Here is a 19,107-nt window from a genome sequence, read left to right as displayed (position 1 = left end):
ATTGATGTGCCATCCTGGATGAACTGCACTACCTGAGCCACTTGTGTGGGTTGTAGACTCCGTCTCATGCTACCACTAGAGTGAGAGCACCACCAGCATTCAAAAGTGACCAAAACATCAGCCAGGAAGCATAGGAACTGAGAAGTGGTCTGTGGTCACCACCTGCAGAATCACTCCTGTTTTGGGGGGTGTCTTGCTAATTGCCTATAATTTCCACCTTTTGTCTATTCCATTTGCACAACAGCATGTGAAATTTATTGTCAATCAGTGTTGCTTCCTAAGTGGACAGTTTGATTTCACAGAAGTGTGATTGACTTGGAGTTACATTGTGTTGTTTAAGTGTTCCCTTTATTTTTTTGAGCAGTGTATATATATTGCTAATCTGTAGTCCATGACCCCTAGGTGACCCCCGAATAGCTTTAAGCCACAAGAGGATGCTACTAGAATAAGACACGAGGCTTTCAGCCACTACAGGATACTAATAGGATAAGCCACGAGGCTATAAGCAACTCGGCCATATAATCATCCAGGAATCCATCTCAAGCAAACTGGAAATAAATAAAAACTGTGATAGGATCCTGTAGTTATAATTTTGTTACAATTTTAACATTATGCTCTATGACTATGCAAAGCTGCCAAAAAATATTGATTTCACAGTAGGCTGCTGAGGGGAGGACAACTCATAATAATGGCTGGAATGGCGTGAATGGAATGATATCAAACACATGGAAACCATGTTTTATGAGTTCAATGCCATTCCATGTATTCCCTTCCAACCCTTACCTTCCCAAATAAGGTGTCACCATCAAACTAAGTTACTGTGAGATGTCGTATCATTACACAGCGTTTTACAGAATACTTTTATTTTGAAGGCAAACCGGAAAACTGGAAGTCTTAACGTTGCTCGCGGGACGCTAATGTCACGGATAGAACAATGAGGTACTAGTTATACAAAATCTTTGTTCATGTTGTTACCGTGAATCATGTGGCGACCTCTATAATACTTCCGGTGTTCTATGTTAATAGCTCCGTCTTTTCAGGGCGCAGTTGATGTTAGTTCCTGGTCTTCAAATGCAGCGTCATTATTAATGCTAGACCAAACTTAAATTACCGAAAATGATTTTAATTGTCAACAATATACCTAGCTAGCTATATCTATATGCTGTACATATACGCCCTGAGTATGCAAGGAATTATGATGATATACTTTCAACTGGAAATACTTAATCATTGCTCCACCAAAATAAACATAGTGATGGCGTCGTTTGGTCATTGAAGTGGCGATTTAGCAAAGTAAAAACAATCTACCCAGCTGCAATACCTTATTAAGGTAAGACAGGCTCATTAAATGACTTAGCTAGTTTATGATCATTACATGTAAACATATGTAACGATATCCATCAGAATAAAGGTCCATTTACAAAGGTCTGACGGGATAAAATGCATTGTTTTCAAGAGAAAGAATCTCAGAAGTTGACGCAGTAGGTCTGAATTCTGTTTCATAAGTGCTGTCATTATTCAGCACTGCTATTAATGGATTTGTTACTGGAGAACTCAAAACATAATTTCGAATGCTAATTGTGTTTATTAGCTAGTACTTCGTTTTTATAGAGGGCCACAGTGGGCTCGTCACAATACCCATAAAACCTAGCGGACAAACACAGAAATGTTTCCAATAATTTTTTTCACCATTTATTTTTCTCGAAGGGGATTTCATGTAGGCTTTAGGTGCCTTTACTCAGTACTTTGTTTAAGCACCTTTGGCAGTGATTACAGCCTCAAGTCTTCTTGGGTATGTTGCTACAAGCGTACACACCTGTGAACCTTCACCCCAGTCTGAGATCCTGAGCGCTCTGGAGCAGGTTTTCATCAAAGATCCCTCTGTACTTTGCTCCGTTTATCTTTCCCTCAATCCTGACTAGTCACCCATTCCCTGCCGCTGAAAAACATCCCCACAGCATGATGCTGCCACCACCATGTTTTACCGTAGGGATGGTTTTGGCCAGGTGATGAGCGTTGCTTGGTTTCCCTTAGACGTGACGCTTGGCATTCAGGCCAAAGAGTTCAATCTTGGCAAACTCCAAGCGGGCTGTCATGTGCCTTTTTACTGAGGAGTATCTTCTGTCTGGCCACTCTACCATAAAGGGCTGATTGGTGGAGTGCTGCAGAGATGGTTGTCATTCTGGAAGGTTCTCCCATCTCTACAGAGGAACTCTGAAGCTTTGGTCACCTTTGGTCACCTCCCTGACTAAGGCCCTCTCCCCGATTGCTCAGTTTGGCCGGGCAGCCAGCTCTAGGAAGAGAGTCTTGGTGGTTCCAAACTTCTTCCATTTAAGAATGATGAAGGCCAGTGTGTTCTTGGGGACCTTCAATGCTGCAGACATTTTTTAGTGCCCTTCCCCAGATCTGTGCCTCGACACAATCCTGTCTTGGAGCTCTACGGACAATTACTTCAACCTCATGGCTTGGTTATTTGATTTGTGGGACCTTATATAGACAGGTGTGTGCCTTTCCAGGATGCACAAGATCAATTTTAAGTCTCATAGCAAAGGGTCTGAATACTTATGTAATTTTTTTGTTTTATACATTTGCAAAAAAAAATATGTTATTGTGTGTAGATTGAGGATTTTTAAATTTTATTTAATCATTGTAGAGTAAGGCTGTAATATAAAATGTAGAAAAAGTGAATGTCTGAATACTTTCCGAATGCACTAACTTTGACATGTTCTGTTGTAGATTCAAAGCCAAATTAACTCATTGCAGAATGAATCCATAACCACGAATAAATAAGCATATTTATTTGACAAGAATGCACCTAGTCACCCATCAATCACCTGAACTCCAATTACCATTGTTTTAAAGAAAACAAAATGGTAAACAATTCATACAAATGTCTTTTATACATAAAATATAAACATCTAAGTAAATATTCATTATTTATTCATCAATGCCATAAACCTGTTGACATCACAGAGCACAATATGAAAAAATGGTAATATCTGAGAGCGCACATATTCTTCTACTTTTCTAGTTTAAGAATTAGACCAGCCCAAATAACAACATGTAAAACCTCATATTGTGATTTTTGGTGGGTGAGTTACAAATGGATAAACAACTGGATGCGTAAGTTAGGTTTAATTTAAAATACTAGGTCAAATCCAGCAGAATGAGAAACACTTAACTGACTCAAATCAAGGAAGGCATTTTCCACAGTATTTAGTCCAAACCCCAGAATAAGCAGAAGGCCGGAATTACACAGGTAAAAAAAAAGGTAGCAAAAACAATACACCATAACTGTTATAATCATTGACCAGTACGGAGAATTAAGTAAAACCACAAATCCCTATCTCCATCCATGGCTAATTTAGGAAAGGAACAATTTTAGCTAGCTTGCCACTGGAGGACAAAAACACAACGAGATGCAACAATTAAAGTTTTTTAGTCAATGGCTTTTGATGCGATGTGACTGTAAAGCCAAATCCAAACAGCCTTCCCTTTACATCTTTTTTTTTTGTGTTTACCAGGACCATTCACAGTTGAGCTTGCTCAATTTAGCTCAACGCTGATTGGCTCTTTATTTAATTTTTGTGAATGGGGGTGCTGTGGGATTATTTTAGATACTGAAGAGGTAGGATTTCAGACGTTTTCGGAAGATCGGCAGGGACTCTGCTATCCTAGTTTCAGGGGGAAGCTAGTCCCACAATTGGGGTGCTAGGACAGAGAAGAGCTTGGACTAGGCTAATCCTACCCCATTGATTTTAATCACTCAGTTGTGAGTTTATTTGCATGCATGCAAACAGTTTATAATAGTTGTAAACAGTACTATGAAACAACACAGTGCCTATAACTGTAAATACATAGGTAGGGACACCTAAGGTAAACATGTTATTGTATATTCCTCCCTGTGTGACCAGGCAGCTCCGGTAGTTGACATTTCACTGTGCATCTACACCTGCATTGCTTGCTGTTTGGGGTTTTAGGCTGGGTTTCTGTACAGAACTTTTGTGACATCAGCTGATGTAAGAAGGGCTTTATAAATACATTTGATTGATTGGCATAGTCCTTGGTGATAGGCACACTAACTCATTGTTATTTAGTTTTAATTGCCTGTCATGTTATATGGCATAATGCCCTTAATATTTTCTCAACAGACAAATGAGCCGATGGAGACTGAGGGGTTGTGTCTCTGTGAAAAGTGCGGGAAGGAATTCTCCGATAGCAGCCGCCTTTCCTCTCACCTTTGCACTGTGGACTTCACCAAAAAGGGACAGTTGACCCGTTATAAGTGTCCTTTGTGCAATGAGGTCTTTACCATGCCAGGTGCACTGAAACACCACTTCCAAAGCCATCGGCGGGAGGAACTCACAGGTCCGTTCCACTGCTCTGAGGAGGGTTGCCAGTTCAGCACTTCACACCGGTTGGTGTACCAGGAACACCTGCACGCACAGCATGCTCTCACCCTCGTCTCTTGTACATTCCGGTCCTGCACCTTGGCATTCCGCACACATTCTGAGATGGAGGGCCACTGGCGTATCCATATGCCTTTCCACTGCCCCCGCTGTGACTTTGTGACCGCTCATGCTAAACAGCTGAGTACCCATGGTGTGGAACATGACCGTCCACTTGCTGCACCTGAGGGTAAGCTTTTGGAATAAATGCATCATTCTCCACACAAACGAATACTCACTCACACACATTGTTATATTTAGGGTAGAGCCAACACTGGATGCCTGAATTTGTGTACATTTTTGTTTGTGCTCAGGTGACAAGGTGCCAACAACGACAGGCCAGGGTGGAAGCAGCCAATCGGCTCTTGAGACCAGCTCTGGAAGGCCAAGAAGGGCCCGGAAACGCAATCCAGCGTATGTGTCATCATCACAAGAAGCTGATGAGGATGAAAAAGAGACACAGCAGCACAACATCGACAATAGAGCCAGAGAGGAGGTGCAAAAAGACAAAACAGCTACGAACATCAATGAGACCCCATCTAAAGGTAGTGTGGGATCTCTAGTCCTGCTTTGGCGCTGTTGTTCTTCTCTTCTGTGTTAAGGACCATTCAAGTTTTCTGGTGAGGTAGGGTTTTGCCAGGTCATCAAATATCAGATAAATGTTGTGCTAACCATACTTTTGAAAAGCACTTTAAATAAGGTTTATGTCAGTAAATCTAGGTCTACATTTACATACTAGGAAATAAGTTGTTCTGTTTCATTTGTTTCATTACAAAAGATAACACCCGCATCTCCTCCCTGTCCTGAAGATCATATTATGGCAGGCATGGAGCATATGTATCGCACTCACATCTGCCCCGAGTGCCGCCGCTGTTTCAAGATGCGCTCCCACCTGCTGGAGCACCTCCACCTCCACTTCCCAGACCCCAGTCTCCAGTGCCCCACCTGCAACCATTACTTCACCAGTAAGAGCAAGCTGCGCATCCACATGCTTCGCGAGTCTGGCCAGAAGGTCCATCGCTGCCACCTGTGCGACTACGCCTCTGTGGAGCGCAACTCGCTCCACCGCCACCTGGCCAGTGTGCACTCCAACGAGGTAGGGGGCGACATCCACCCGGAGGTCTACCCCTGCCCCACCTGCGGCCAGAGCTTCCGCCAGAGCCAGGCGCTCAAGGCCCACATGAAGTCTCACCACACGTTGCGGGACAGCCAGCCACTGGCCTGCTTCCAGGAGGGATGCTCCTTCAAGACCTCTGACCGGAAGGAGCTCCAGAGACACGCAGCCGATGTCCATGGAGTCAAGGCCGTAGAGTGCCGCCATCATGCCTGCAATGCCATATTTGGTAGCCCCCAGGACATGGAGGCCCATTACCGGACGCACTTGGCCTTCCACTGCTCACAGTGCGACTTCTCCTGCTCCAACAAGAGCCTCTTCCGGCAGCACAAACTGCAAGGCCATGCCGGGGACGAGGAGTTGACCTGCAACTTCTGCCCCTTTGCCACGTTCAATCCTGTGGAGTTCCAGCAGCATGTCGGCCATTTCCACGCCAATGAGAAGATCCACCGGTGCCATCAGTGCAGCTTTGTCACCGCACACAAGCGGGTCCTTCGACGGCACATGCTGATGCATAGTGGTGAGCAGAAAAAATTAACGTAACATTGGACTGTTATACTCATCTATAGCTTCCAGATCACTCATTATTAAAAGTTATTCATGTATTTTTCTTTCAAGGTGAGAAGCCCCACAAGTGTAACCTGTGTGACTTCAGGTGCCGTGATGAGACCTACCTCTCAAAACACATGCTCATCCACTCAGATGACAAGAATCATATGTGCTCTGAGTGTGGATATGTCACCAAATGGAAACACTACCTGAATGTGCACATGCGCAAACATGCTGGTGACCTCAGGTAAGTGATTTACTAGTTAGTTATTTTGCACATACAGTACCAGTCAAAAGTTTAGACACACCTACTCAGGGTGTCATCAAGGCAACTTTGAAGAATCTAACATTTGTTGAACACTTTTTTGGTTACTACACGCTTCCATATGTGTTATTTCATAGTTTTGATGTCTTCCCTATTATTCTATAATATAGTAAAAACAAAGAAAAACCCTTGAATGAGTAGGTGTCCAAACTTGACTGGTACTGTCAGTCTTAGAGAACTGTCAGTGGCGCAGCGGCCTAAGACACTGCATCTCAGTGCTTGAGGCGTCACTACAGATACCCTGGTTCGATTCCAGGCTGTTGTGATTGGGAGTCCCATAGGGCGGCGCACAATTGGCCCAGTGTCGTCCGGGTTTGGCCCGTGTAGGCCGTCATTGTAATTAAGAATTTGCTCTTTACTGACTTGACTAGTAAAATAAAGGTAAAAAAAAGTGAAAATAGTGGTCTGTTTTATGGTGTGCATGCAGTAGTGTAGGGATTTGTAACTGATAAAAGCATTACAAAATACTTTTTGTCTGATGTTCACCCAAGTTGATGTGTATGTCTGCTCTAGCACCTCTTGGTGTGAGAAGTGGAGTTAATGAACCTAAGGCCACACTTAGGCATTGAGAGATTGACAGATCCAGTCCGTTTCCTCTCCCAGGTACCAGTGTGACCAGTGCTCCTACCGTTGTCACCGCACGGACCAACTCAACAGCCACAAACTTCGACACCAGGCCAAATCACTGATATGTGAAGTCTGTGCATATTCATGCAAGCGCAAGTACGAGCTTCGCAAGCACATGCTCCTCAAGCACTCTCAGGGAGAGGGCCATCAGCCTCCAGTCTTCCAGTGCAAGTACTGTCCCTATCAGACATGCTACCGCCAGGCTCTGCACAACCACGAAAACTGCAAACATACCCGGACTCGAGAGTTCCGCTGTGCCCTCTGCCCCTACTCCACTTACAGCAGCACCGGCCTCTTCATCCACAAGAGGAAGGCTCATGGATACGTGCCTGGCGATAAGGAGTGGCAAGAGAACTATGCAGAGAAGGAGAGGGAGAACTCTGTGGACCTACTGCAGGGCTTCTACAAAATGCCAGCCAAGAACTCCGCTGAAGGTCCTATCAAGAACCTACAGGAGAAAGTCGCCGGCTCTGCTGTTCAAAATGAACACAACCTAGAAACTGTAACTGGCCCCAAAACCACAGAAATGGCAAATAAAAAATCTGATATTGTCCAAGTGGTAGTTGACAAAGGGATTCTGGCATGTCACAATTCAACAGATAATCCAGAGCAATGCTGTACTTTAGTTTTGACAACAATAGCTAACACAGAGTGCACTGAGATGGCATCCATGGAGGGTGAGACGCCAAACAGCAGAGACCCAACTTACAGAAGACCCACAGTGGACCCTAAAGGATCTAACACCCTGAGTCAAAAGCCAGCATCTGCAAGTGAGGCGGAGGAAGAGGACATGGCTATGGAGGATTGTGATGACCTAAATGATTCAGAAGACAGAGAAACTCCTTTAACCGCTACAAGGCAACAAGCAGAGGCTGCAGAGAACAACACACAGATAGTGGAGGTGTCTAGCGCAGCTAGCAACTCATCCGCTGAACCATTGGCGCAAAGCACCGACTCTGAGATTCGTCTGAAGGCCATGAGGAAGCAAGACAAGGACCAAGCGGAGGCTCTGGTCTTGGAAGGCCGGGTTCAGATGCTGGTGGTGCAGAATGAGGCCGGAGAGGCTAGCATATACCGGTGCGAACACTGCTCCTACGTGACTCGCAAGCAGACCTCTCTCCGACACCACTGCCATTCCCTCTGCCTCGCCAGGTGGAAGAGACTCAAGTGCCAAGCCTGTGGGGCGCAGTTCAAACAGAAGAGAGGCCTGGACACCCACCGCCTCAGGAAGTGTCCCGCTCTGCAGAAGAACACCAGGAGGTTCATTGGCACTCCCTCTGCTGGACAGTCTGGAGAAAGGGACTCGGGTCAGGGTAAATACCAGAACCCTGATAAAACCACAACCGCAGATCAATCAGAGATAGTATCTTGTGATGTTGCCCCAACCGAAGATTCCATAGACACACAACCAGAAATGAGAGGAGAGGAAGCAAACTTGTGCGATTTGACCAATCCCGAAGGCTCCGGTGTGAGAGGATCTACAGCACTACAGAAAAGCCAAAAAAAGAAAGTTGGAAAGACAAAAACGCAAGTGAAAGTTGGCAAGGTAAAGAGACCTGTGAAGATTAAAAAGATCAATGATGGGAAAATCTTAGGAAAGACGGACAAAGCCCATCCTGTGAACACAGAGAATGACAATGCGCATAGCTATATAGAAGATTACATGAAATTCACTTGCAAGATGTGCAGTTTCAGGTCCTCCAGGCTTGTGACAATAGAGCGTCACTGCTCGACGTGCACAAGAAAAGCTCCCACAAAGAAGGCTGTCCGAATTGTAAGCTCTCTGGAACAGGATGATGACAGCAATGAGGAGGATGAGAATATTAATAGTGGTTCTGAAGAAGATGTGGTTGAGATAAAGGTATCAAATCCAAGCTATTCTCCTAAATTGTCCTGTCCCAACTGTCTTTTCAGGTGCAAACAGAAGAGAGCACTGAATAACCACGAGAAGCGGGGCTGCCTGAAGCCGGACGAGGTGCAGTGCGAATTCTGCTCGTTTGTGGCCAAGTCACAGAAAGCTATGGCTAACCATGTACTGGTCCATCGGAAAGACAAGTTATCGCTCCTCAAAAAGGTAAAAAAGTCAGTTTTGCGTTGCGGCCATTGCCCCTTTACTTGTAAGCAAGAGCGTTGCATGACCCAGCACGTGGCTCTGAAGCACGAAGGTGCCAGGCCCCATCGCTGCCGCTTCTGCCCGTTCAGCACTACACGGCGCTACCGCCTATATGCCCATGAATCTCTTCACACCGGCATGGGCCGCCACAGCTGCGACGTCTGTGAACAGACCTTTGGCGCTGCCTCCAAACTCCGCCAGCATCACAAGCGTGTCCACGACAAACAGCCCTCTCATTTCTGCACCCTGTGCGACTTCAGCAGCTACTCCCTCAACGATGTTGGACGACATACCCTCCGCTGCCACACAGGGAAGCTCCTGCACCCCTGCAGCCAATGTGAGGCATGCTTTAGCTCCGACACAGCGCTCAAGCAGCACTGCAGCCGCAAACACCTGAGCCCCGCCAGCGTAGCCTGCAAGCAATGTGACTTTATCTGTGGCAGCCAGGCCACCCTCAAGGTCCACCAGCAGAAGAATCACCCTCAGCTGGACTGTGCCACCTGCCAGGAGACCTTCCCCACCCGGAAGAGCCTGGAGGAGCACCAGAGGACCCACCTCACCCAGCAGTGCCCGCTTTGCCCCTTTGCCACCCGTAAGAGGCAGCCACTCACTCAGCATCTTCTCGACGAGCATGAGGATGGCCCCCCAGAGGACAAGCCCCTAAAGTGTGCCATCTGTGGCTTCGCCTGTCGCCACCAACTAGTCTTTGAGCAGCACGTTCGCTCCCACGGGGGTACCCGCCTTTACAAGTGCACAGACTGCCAGTACTCGACTCGCAACAAGCAGAAAATCACATGGCACATTCGCATACACACAGGGGAGAAGCCCTACCACTGTGAGCAGTGCAGCTACTCCTGCGCAGATCCCTCAAGGCTAAAGGTGAGCAATGAGGTCCTTCAAAAAAAATTGCTGTAATGAAACACATGGTACTACACCATTTTATTTTATAGAAGTCAGGTCATCTCAGTCTAATACCAAACCGTAGGGCTTAAAATGTCTACAAGGACTGGTAGAGGACCATATATGTTAAGGTACCATGTGTTACAAATGGCGTAGTAGATAACTATTTATCATCATTGCCATTCCATTATAGTATCACATGAGGATCCACCAGGAGGAGAAGAAGTACCTCTGTCCTGAGTGTGGCTACAAATGCAAGTGGATGAGCCAATTGAAGTATCACATGACCAAACACACAGGTACAAAGTACGAGTCACACACTATTGCTGTCATCATTTATAACAAATACATTTAGTTGGAATTCGATCATAAAATGACCTTTCCCCTGCCCTTTCTTTTTCTCTCCCTCCACCCTCAGGGGAAAAGCCATATGCGTGCGACGAGTGCGAGTACCGCACCAACCGTGGTGACGCCCTCCGCATCCACAGGGAGACGCAGCACTGCGACGCTCGCACCTTTATCTGCGAGAAGTGTGGCAAAGGCTTCAAGACGCGCTTCCTACTTAAGACCCACCAGCGCAAGCACAGCGAGGAGCGGCCTTACGTGTGCGGCCTGTGCCGCAGGGCCTTCCGTTGGCCAGCCGGCCTCCGCCACCATTACCTCACCCACACCAACCAGCAGCCTTTCATGTGCCGCTACTGCCCCTACCGTGCCAAGCAGAAGTTCCAGGTGGTCAAGCACCTCCGGGGGCACCACCCGGACCAGCCTGTGGAGCAAGGGGTGGCCAAGGATCCCCACGCCCTCAGCCTAACCCTGCAGGATGCCCGTCTGGGGCGGCCGGAGGAGGGGGCTGGGGAGGAGGTGGAGGAGGGGATGGAGGTGATTGTACCGGATGGGGTGGAGGTGTTGGTGCAAGAGAGGGTGGAGGTGTTGGTGCAAGAGAGGGTGGAGGAGGTCACAGAAGGCCAGCAAGGTGAGGAGTAAAAAGGTTCAGGCCACTCAACTAGAACCTGAGAAAACAGACATTTTAGTGAACGTTTTGATGCAGTTTTCCTCATCCAAGCATGATGAGGACTGGGCTGCAGCGGTAAACTGAATTAAACATCAACAAAGGACCTTGTCTTAATGAGTATGCATGTACATATACTACTGCAAAGTACACCATGCAACAAATATACAATTGTATGTTTAGTATTAAAACATTGTCAATTAACTGACAATTGCAAGAAATGTTGCTAACTGACAATTGCAAGAAATGTGCAGTTTAAAAATGTCTAACCAATAGGAATATAACTTTTTATATTAAGATGTTTTCAAAACAGCAGGTCTTTCATTTCTCTTTATTTGTAGAGCTCTATGCACATGCATACGTTACAGTATAACACTTTTACAACATGATGCATGAGATTGCGATATAGTTTCATGCCACACTTTGAGGAACTGTACAAAATGTCTATGGAAATGTTTCGATGGAGGACTAATAGTTTATGCAGTTAAGTTACTCTACCAGCACACGATGCAAATGTTGAACGGTAATGAAACAATGATATAAAAACAAAAGGTCATTGCATAGTTGAACTCTAAAAGGACTTGTGAGCCCTGCAGTATGTCTGTTATTATACCAGTTTGATCAGCTAAGTGCTATTGAACATTGCTTAATGCGTTCCTATGACATACAAGTTAAAAAACATTGATTATTTTAAAAGATTTTATATTGGGGAAATGGCAAAATATCACTTAAATGCTGTGAATTCCCAGGTGCTTTTTCATCTTTCATCAGTGTGGTCCCACTAATGTTTACTTGAACGGAAATGGGTATTTATGTAGAAATACTGTAAAGCAGTTCATACCGATGTATCTTTCAATACTGATAATAGTTAATTTGTTGAAAGTGACAGCAATCATGAGGTATTGTAGCCCTTCCATGTGGTTAGAGTTTGCAGCCAATCATTGGGCCATCAGACTTCTGTTGTTACCTCAGAGATCTTGACATTGACAAACAGAGTAGACAGAGGGATAGCTGTTCCGTCTTTGGACAGGAGGTGGATGTGCCGATATCCTGGGGCAAATTAGAGATAGCATCCAGAAGAAATTCAGATTTATGTCATGGAGATCCACTTAGAAACCATCACTCATACAGTAAAATATGTACATTTGTACACAACAGGCTTAAATAAAAACTCAGCTGAGATGTACAATTCAGACAGGTTTCATCAATTGATTTAACCTTTATCCAGGTAAGTCAATAGGATAAAATTAATTTGTGAAATAATTTGAAGAAAACTGCACTTGAGATTTACCCAGCTTTCCAGACTTTACACTATCTCAGTTGTAATATGATGATGTCTATTTTACCTGGCTGAATACAGGTGAAGGGCACGGTGAATTGGCCCATGAAGTCATTCCTGGAAGCCTTGTCATAGTCCTCCACCACAAAACGCACCAGGGCCAACTCTGGGACGTGGATGATAAAATTGAGGGTCTCGTTCCATAGAGGGTTGAAACCTGTAGATGGGGCAGCAGAGACCAGGATTTAGGCAGCCAAGAGAAGGACTAGGGTTCTATGGCATGTTCTATCTCATTTACTAAAACATGGCAAGGTGCGTACTATTTACATGTAAAAAATATAATAATGCATGCATTTTCGTCCCCGAGTAGACCGAGTCTGTACAAAGACCCCAATGCATCTCTTTGTCAAGCCATGTAAGATAGTCCCTCACCATTGTTGTCAATGTAACTTGTCTCTTGCTTGGCTTGGTCTTGCGATACTCCGTAGATCTCCACTCTAACCAGAGGGTCAACGATGGAGCCCTCCTTCTGGTTCACCTTTGGTAGCTGCTGCCCACTAATTACCTGATGGACACACACGCACACACACAATCAAGACTCGGATAAGTATAAACATGCAAAAAGTAAACCTCCAGAACACACAAACTGTACATGCACAAAGGCACACAACATAGTTGTATGATACAGAGCAGTTGTTTCTGGACCTGGATAGACAGTTGGAGTGATGTGTAGCCATCCCAGTCCTGGGGTCTTTCTGGGTCAAAAGAGTCATCATTCCTCATGAAGTCAGGTTTGAGGACGTAGCCACAGCAGCCATTCTGACTGAAGAGCCCATCGTTCAGATCCATCTCCAACCCAGCCGTCTGGACGTTCAGCGCCACTAGGAGAAGATCAATCAACCAATCAATCACATGCATTTATTTCTATATGTATGGATGTTATTATGCAATATGTTTCACCTAACTGACAGCCCACGTTCCACAGCTCCTGTGGGTTGTAGTTGGAGGAATCGGTCCTCATGCCGCTGGGATAGACTCTGCTAAGCTGTCTGCTGTTGTGGTGCACAAACTCCGTCCCTGAGAAAGACAGCCACACAGCGACGTTTTTTCCTATCCCCTAACCCAGGGGACCTACAACAGTGAATGGGAGTGAATTCCTCACCGTTGAGCCTTGGCAATATATGAATACATTGTTTGCTATGTAGGTATTGGTAAAATAGTTCAGAGCGCACCTGTGTCCTTTGCAAGTTTCCTGGCCTTGGACTCTGAGAAAGAGGACATCTCGTAGCACTTGGAGTGCAGGCGAGAGTACTCAAAGCTGTGAAAATGGACACTCTTGCAGTACACCACCAGATCCGAGAGTTCCCTAGAGAACTTGGATTTCTGAGGAGACAGGAAATGACCTAATCTCACCTGCTTTGTGGCTATTGAACCAAGGCAAAACATGATTAGCTGGCAGATCAAGGTACAGCGTTCATTGCTTGCTTACTGTGTGATAGACAAAAATATCTACATTTTTTACATAACGGCTCGATGTATTAACAGTAATAATGTGTGAATGTATAAGTGTAATAGTTGGTGCAGATGATGGCAAGAAGTTGCCAGACGTTCACCTCCATCCATTTATCCATCCATCCCCATACCTTATCATGGAGACAAAGGGCCTCTGCAGACAGGTTTTCTGCAGACGGGCTCTCAGGTTCAGCCTCATCGCTGACCTCGTCAGTGGCCTCATCGGTCAGCGTTTCACTTTCTTCTAGACCGCCAATCTTCTTTGCTTTCAGCAGGATCTTTCCCTTCAAATCCTAATATGAGTACACACACACACACACACACACACACACACAACCCACTCATAGGATATTCCTCATAGGAAGTGTCTGCCAATCATAAACGTTAGTATTGATTATCTAAAGTGCTCTGAATGGAAAAAGAATAAAATAAATCACTGGAGAAAACAGACTGTACTCAGTGGCGGAATGCGAGGCGATGCTGGCGGTGCGCGTGCACTGGGGCCCACGGCCATGGGGGGCTCGCAAGCCCTAACTATTAAGTTATGCATGGGCACCCTAGTTATCTGCATACCGGGCTGTATAATTTGTACACCAGACTTGTCAATGGTCAATCACAATGTCTACTATGAACCATTGCAAAATGCATCATGCTGTTTATAAGACAGGCCTACAAGTCAACAACACATCCTAATTATGGTTATTTGTAACTTAAATGTTTGGGCACTACATAAGTCACCTAAATATTTCAATGTATTGATGACAATACATCTATTTGATTCACATAAAACCTCACTGAACAGTAACAATGTCATTTCTAATTGGTATGCAAAGATCGCTGGGAAATATGCAAATACTGTCCAATGATATTGTAGCAAAGATTCAGATATGTTCCTAATTGTTTGGTGTGGCTTTCAGTTAGTTATTTTTGGCCACCTGTAAGTGTGAATGTTTATCCAGTTCATCTGGTCTGTTGACTTTCAGTTACTGTTCTGCTGTACATCGGGGGCCCAGTGATCATTTTATAATATAACAATGTAGTAAAGCCACTGACTGTACTGCTCTTAGCTACACTGCTGAATAAAAACCTGAACATCGACAGGAAATCAAATCTGTAGAGAATGGGTTCTCAATTGACTTGTTAAATAATTGACTTGCCTTGTTGGTGAATGGTTACGGTAGAGTAGATAAAATAGAATAGAAAACACATTGACGGGGGTCTTACATGGGGAGAGGGCAGCTCTTGGGTAACCAGTCCGTCCAGGGGTTCCCTGAGCAGCATGTCCCCCAGGATGGTGTCCAGGAGCTGGGCCATAACTCTTTGCTGCTCCACACTGCAGTGGTTCTCCAGGGACAGGATGATAGGAAACTCAGATGCCTGGGAGAGGGGACAGACGAAGGACTAAACAGGAATTCCTAAAGGAATGTGTGGATCTATTACAGTAATGTTTTGTATGATATGTTAAGGCTGAAGACAGATTGGTTTATGATGCTGAATACTTGGTTGAAGCAAAAACCAACACAGAAGACAAAGAGAGACTGGATTAGAGACTGGATTGGATAGAGCTGAGTGGTCATGGCCTCCCGAGTGGCGCAGCGGTCTAAGGCACTGCATCGCAGTGTTGCGGCATCCCTACAGCCTGGGGGTCCCATAGGGCGGCACACAATTAGCCCAGCGTCATCCGGGTTAGGGGAGGGTTTGGCGGGGGGGGGGTCTTTATTTGGCTTCGCTCCAGCGACTCCTTGTGGCGGGCCGGCCACCTGCAGGCTGACTTCGGTCATCATTTGAACAGTGTTTCCTCCGACACGTTGGTGCAGCTGGCTTCCGGGTTAAGCGACCGGGTGTTAAGAACCACGGCTTGGCGGGTCATGTTTCGGAGGACACATTAGTCGACCTTCGCCTTTCCCGAGCTCGTTCGGGAGTTGCAGCAATGAGACAAGGTCGTAATCCCAAAATTTGGGAGAAAAAGTGGGTAAAAAATTACAAACAAAAAAATGTAATACAAAAATAGCTGAGTGGTCATGAATGTGTGATGGAAATGTGCTGTTTGTGTGTCAGAACAATGCTGCTTGTCTAATAGCCACTCATGTGAGTGACTGATTGATTGTACATGTGAGGAATCCTCACATCCGCAGTACGCCCATAACATTACTCTGGGATCCAAGAGAAGTATCTTGGTTTCAAGGTCTCAGCTTTGAGAGAAGTCTCATGAGCTATCGGTCAGTCACATGCAGGAACTAATGTTAATAATGAATAATGAATAATGTAAATCATGCTTATATGACTTGTTTGTGTAGCAGTATATAAGGACGGAAAGGGAACGCCCTTGTGAGAGTTTTCATCAAGCATGGATTGAGTTTGTGAACCTTGATAATAAAGATTGATTAATTTACTTTGAGTTTGAGTCCTTAGAGGTGAATTTCCACAGCAAACGGTATAATTAACTCAGGTATTGAGGTGCCCACCTTGAAGGCGTACTCTCCCAGCGTGGTGATGACGTCTCTGAAGAGGATCTTGGAGGTGAAGGTGTGGCCGTGATAAACAACCGGCTCTCCATTCGGCCCGTCCCAACAATCCACCTCAACACAACGACAGCCCCGCTTTAGAGCCCTGCACAGCAAGTACGCAGACACTCAGACATGGACTGAAAACTGTTTGAAAGATGGTTTGGTTTGTAAGAAATGAGAAGTTCTGTGTCTTACATCCATACAAGCCAGAGATGGGCAACTCCAGTCCTAGAGGGCCAGATTGGCATCACACATTTCCCCCAGTCCTAGCTAACACTGATTAAACGAATTGTATTCAAAACTGGAGACCATTTTTTATTTAACCTTTATTTAACTAGGCAAGTCAGTTAAAAACTAATTATTATTTACAATGACGGCCTACCGGGGAACTGCATTGTTCAGGAAGGGCCAGAAAGACAGATTTTTACCTTGTCAGTTCAGGGATTCGATCCAGCAACCTTTCGGCTACTGGCCCAATGCTCTAACCACGAGGGAACCTGCCGCCCCGAGCATGTCTGACCATGATTAGTTGGTTATTAGATATGTGTCAGATAGGGCTGGGGCAAATGTGCATAGGCACCTGAGCAATGGCACAAATTAATCAGCTGCACCCACACTTTCAAAATAAGAGTGCAAACGTGTGTGGTTGCACCCTCACTTTTTTACCAGAAAATGATCATGATTCATTGGGTAATTTGTCATTTTCAATGATTAGCAATCTTTTCAGTTAGTCTACTAAAATATATATTAACTATTTTGTTGGGCTGTTACATTTGTATTGTCGTTTCATGGCCGATGGTGTTGGTTCAAAGGTGTTTTTACATACCATTTGAGCTGCGTGCACCATGAGAAAATTCCTTGTATCATTTCACTTTTCCTGTATGAACCATGATGAGCATGCCACGGCATATTTGTTTTTTACCTAGCTGGCTCTGTGTTATGTTTTGGGCAAATCCAACACAACACTTCAATGAGTACCACTCTTCATATTTTCAAGCATGGTGGTGGCTGCATCATGTTATGGGTATGCTTGTCATCGTCAAGGACTGTGGAGTTTTTTTGTATAAAAATAAACTGAATGGAGCCAAGCACAGGCAAAATCCTAGAGGAAAACATGGTTCAGTCTGCTTTCCAACAGACACTGGTAGACAAATTCACATTTCAGCAGGACAATAAAATAAAGCACAAGTTCAAATATACATTGGAGTTGCTTACCAAGATGACATTGAATGTTCCTGAGTGGCCTAGTTATAGTTTTGACTTAAATCAGCTTGAAAATGTATGGCAAGACTTGAAATTGGTTGTCTTGCAATGATCAACAATCAACTTGACAGAGATTGAATAATTATTTTAAAAGAATAATTGGCAAATATTGTACTTTCCAGGTGTGCAAAACTGACTGACCCAGAAAGACTCACAGCTGTCTTCGCTGCCAAAGGCAATTCTAACATGTATTGACTCAGGGGGTTGAATACTTATCTAATCAAGATACAGTATATTAGTTTCATTTTCTATTAAAAAAAAGTTACATGTTCAAATTTTCCTTCCACTTTGACATTGAACTATTTTGTGTAGTTGTTGCCAAAAAATTACAATTAAATCCATGTTAATCCCACTTTGTAACACAACAAAACTGTGTGTGAAAGTGAATACTTTCTGAGGGCAATGTATTTCCTTAAATCAATCGGTTAAATCACATTGTTAAAATGTTTTCATTAAGCTACAAAAGTAACATTCCTGGCTGAGACCCATATGCAAGTACAAAATTGTGCTTCGTGGTTACAGTGTAGCCAAGCTGTGTCTGTATCAGAACATGTGAGCAGAGTTGAAATCCCGCTCAAAATGGCGCCAGAAGAAATAGCAGTAGTTTTACGGGCACCCAACCAATTGTGCTATTATGTGTTTTTTTCACGTTATTTGTAATTTATTTTGTACATAATGTTTCTGCAACCATATTTTACGGCAAAAAAATTGCTTCTGGATATCAGGACAGCGATCACTCACCTCAGATTAGACAAAGATTTCTTCTTCAACAAGCAGGACGCACAGTACATTCTCTGAACACCCGACAAGGCCAACATCCCAGTTATTTGCAAGAGGAAGCGACGCAGGTACAGAGGACACAGAGCGGGATGCCTCGTAAGGATCAGCAGAAGGCGAGTGGGAAAGCTGCTGTTCCCGTCAATATTACTCGCCAACGTGCAATCTTTGGACAATAAATTAGATGAGGTACGATCACGAATATCCTACCAACGGGACATCAACAACTGTAATACCTTACGTTTCACGGAATTGTGGCTGATTGATGACATGGATATTCAGCTAGCGGGATATACGCTGCACCGGCAAGATAGAACAGCACACTCCGGTAAGGGGGGGGGGGTCTGTGCATATTTGTAAACAACAGCTGGTGCACGAAATCTAAGGAAGTCTCTAGATTTTGCTCGCCTGAGGTAGAGTATCTTGTGATAAATTGCAGACCACACTACTTGCCTAGAGAGTTTTCAGCTATACTATCGTGGCTGTTTATTTACCACCACAGACGGATGCTGGCACTAAGACTGCACTCAGTCAGCTGTATATGGAAATAAGCAAACAGGAAACCCCTCACCCAGAGGCGGCGCTCCTAGTGGCCGGAGACTTTAATGCAGGGAAACTTAAATCAGTTCTACCTAATTTCCATCAACATGTTAAATGTGCAACCAGAGGGAAAAAAATTCTAGA

At 44.8% G+C, this 19,107-nt stretch overlaps 2 protein-coding genes across 4 annotated transcripts in view; one reads left to right on the top strand and one right to left on the bottom strand.

The window, feature by feature from the left end:
* The first annotated feature begins 1,035 nt into the window (after positions 1 to 1,035).
* On the top strand, positions 1,036 to 12,278 carry znf142 (zinc finger protein 142). The gene is made up of 8 exons (XM_055870803.1): positions 1,036 to 1,330; positions 4,152 to 4,638; positions 4,763 to 4,993; positions 5,258 to 6,082; positions 6,181 to 6,358; positions 7,040 to 10,055; positions 10,270 to 10,375; positions 10,495 to 12,278. Exons 2-8 carry the CDS (start codon positions 4,164 to 4,166, stop codon positions 11,058 to 11,060), a joined length of 5,397 nt encoding a protein of 1,798 aa, XP_055726778.1. The 5' UTR covers positions 1,036 to 1,330; positions 4,152 to 4,163; the 3' UTR covers positions 11,061 to 12,278.
* plcd4b (phospholipase C, delta 4b) overlaps positions 11,402 to 19,107 on the bottom strand; it is a 32,270-nt gene continuing 24,564 nt past the window's right edge. For all 3 annotated transcript variants that reach the window (XM_055870812.1, XM_055870813.1, XM_055870814.1), the window contains 9 exons: positions 16,342 to 16,486; positions 15,101 to 15,253; positions 14,008 to 14,169; positions 13,597 to 13,747; positions 13,325 to 13,441; positions 13,070 to 13,245; positions 12,797 to 12,929; positions 12,432 to 12,581; positions 11,402 to 12,135 (listed from right to left, as the gene is read on the bottom strand). In XM_055870812.1, coding sequence (XP_055726787.1) covers positions 12,035 to 12,135; positions 12,432 to 12,581; positions 12,797 to 12,929; positions 13,070 to 13,245; positions 13,325 to 13,441; positions 13,597 to 13,747; positions 14,008 to 14,169; positions 15,101 to 15,253; positions 16,342 to 16,486 — 1,288 coding nt within the window. In that variant the 3' untranslated portion in view covers positions 11,402 to 12,034. The remainder of the gene's footprint in view (positions 12,136 to 12,431; positions 12,582 to 12,796; positions 12,930 to 13,069; positions 13,246 to 13,324; positions 13,442 to 13,596; positions 13,748 to 14,007; positions 14,170 to 15,100; positions 15,254 to 16,341; positions 16,487 to 19,107) is intronic.

This window comes from Salvelinus fontinalis, chromosome 19, assembly GCF_029448725.1.
Source record: "Salvelinus fontinalis isolate EN_2023a chromosome 19, ASM2944872v1, whole genome shotgun sequence".
NCBI classification, from domain to species: Eukaryota; Metazoa; Chordata; class Actinopteri; order Salmoniformes; family Salmonidae; genus Salvelinus; species Salvelinus fontinalis.
Note: the sequence above shows the minus strand (reverse complement) of the source record. Positions and strands in the feature narration are given on the sequence as shown.

Coding starts and splice junctions, on each gene's coding strand:
- znf142 (XM_055870803.1), top strand. CDS start 4,164: ATGGAGACTGAGGGGTTGTGTCTCTGTGAAAAGTGCGGGAAGGAATTC. Junction 4,639..4,762: donor TCCACTTGCTGCACCTGAGG/GTAAGCTTTTGG, acceptor GTTTGTGCTCAG/GTGACAAGGTGCCAACAACG. Junction 4,994..5,257: donor CAATGAGACCCCATCTAAAG/GTAGTGTGGGAT, acceptor CCTGTCCTGAAG/ATCATATTATGGCAGGCATG.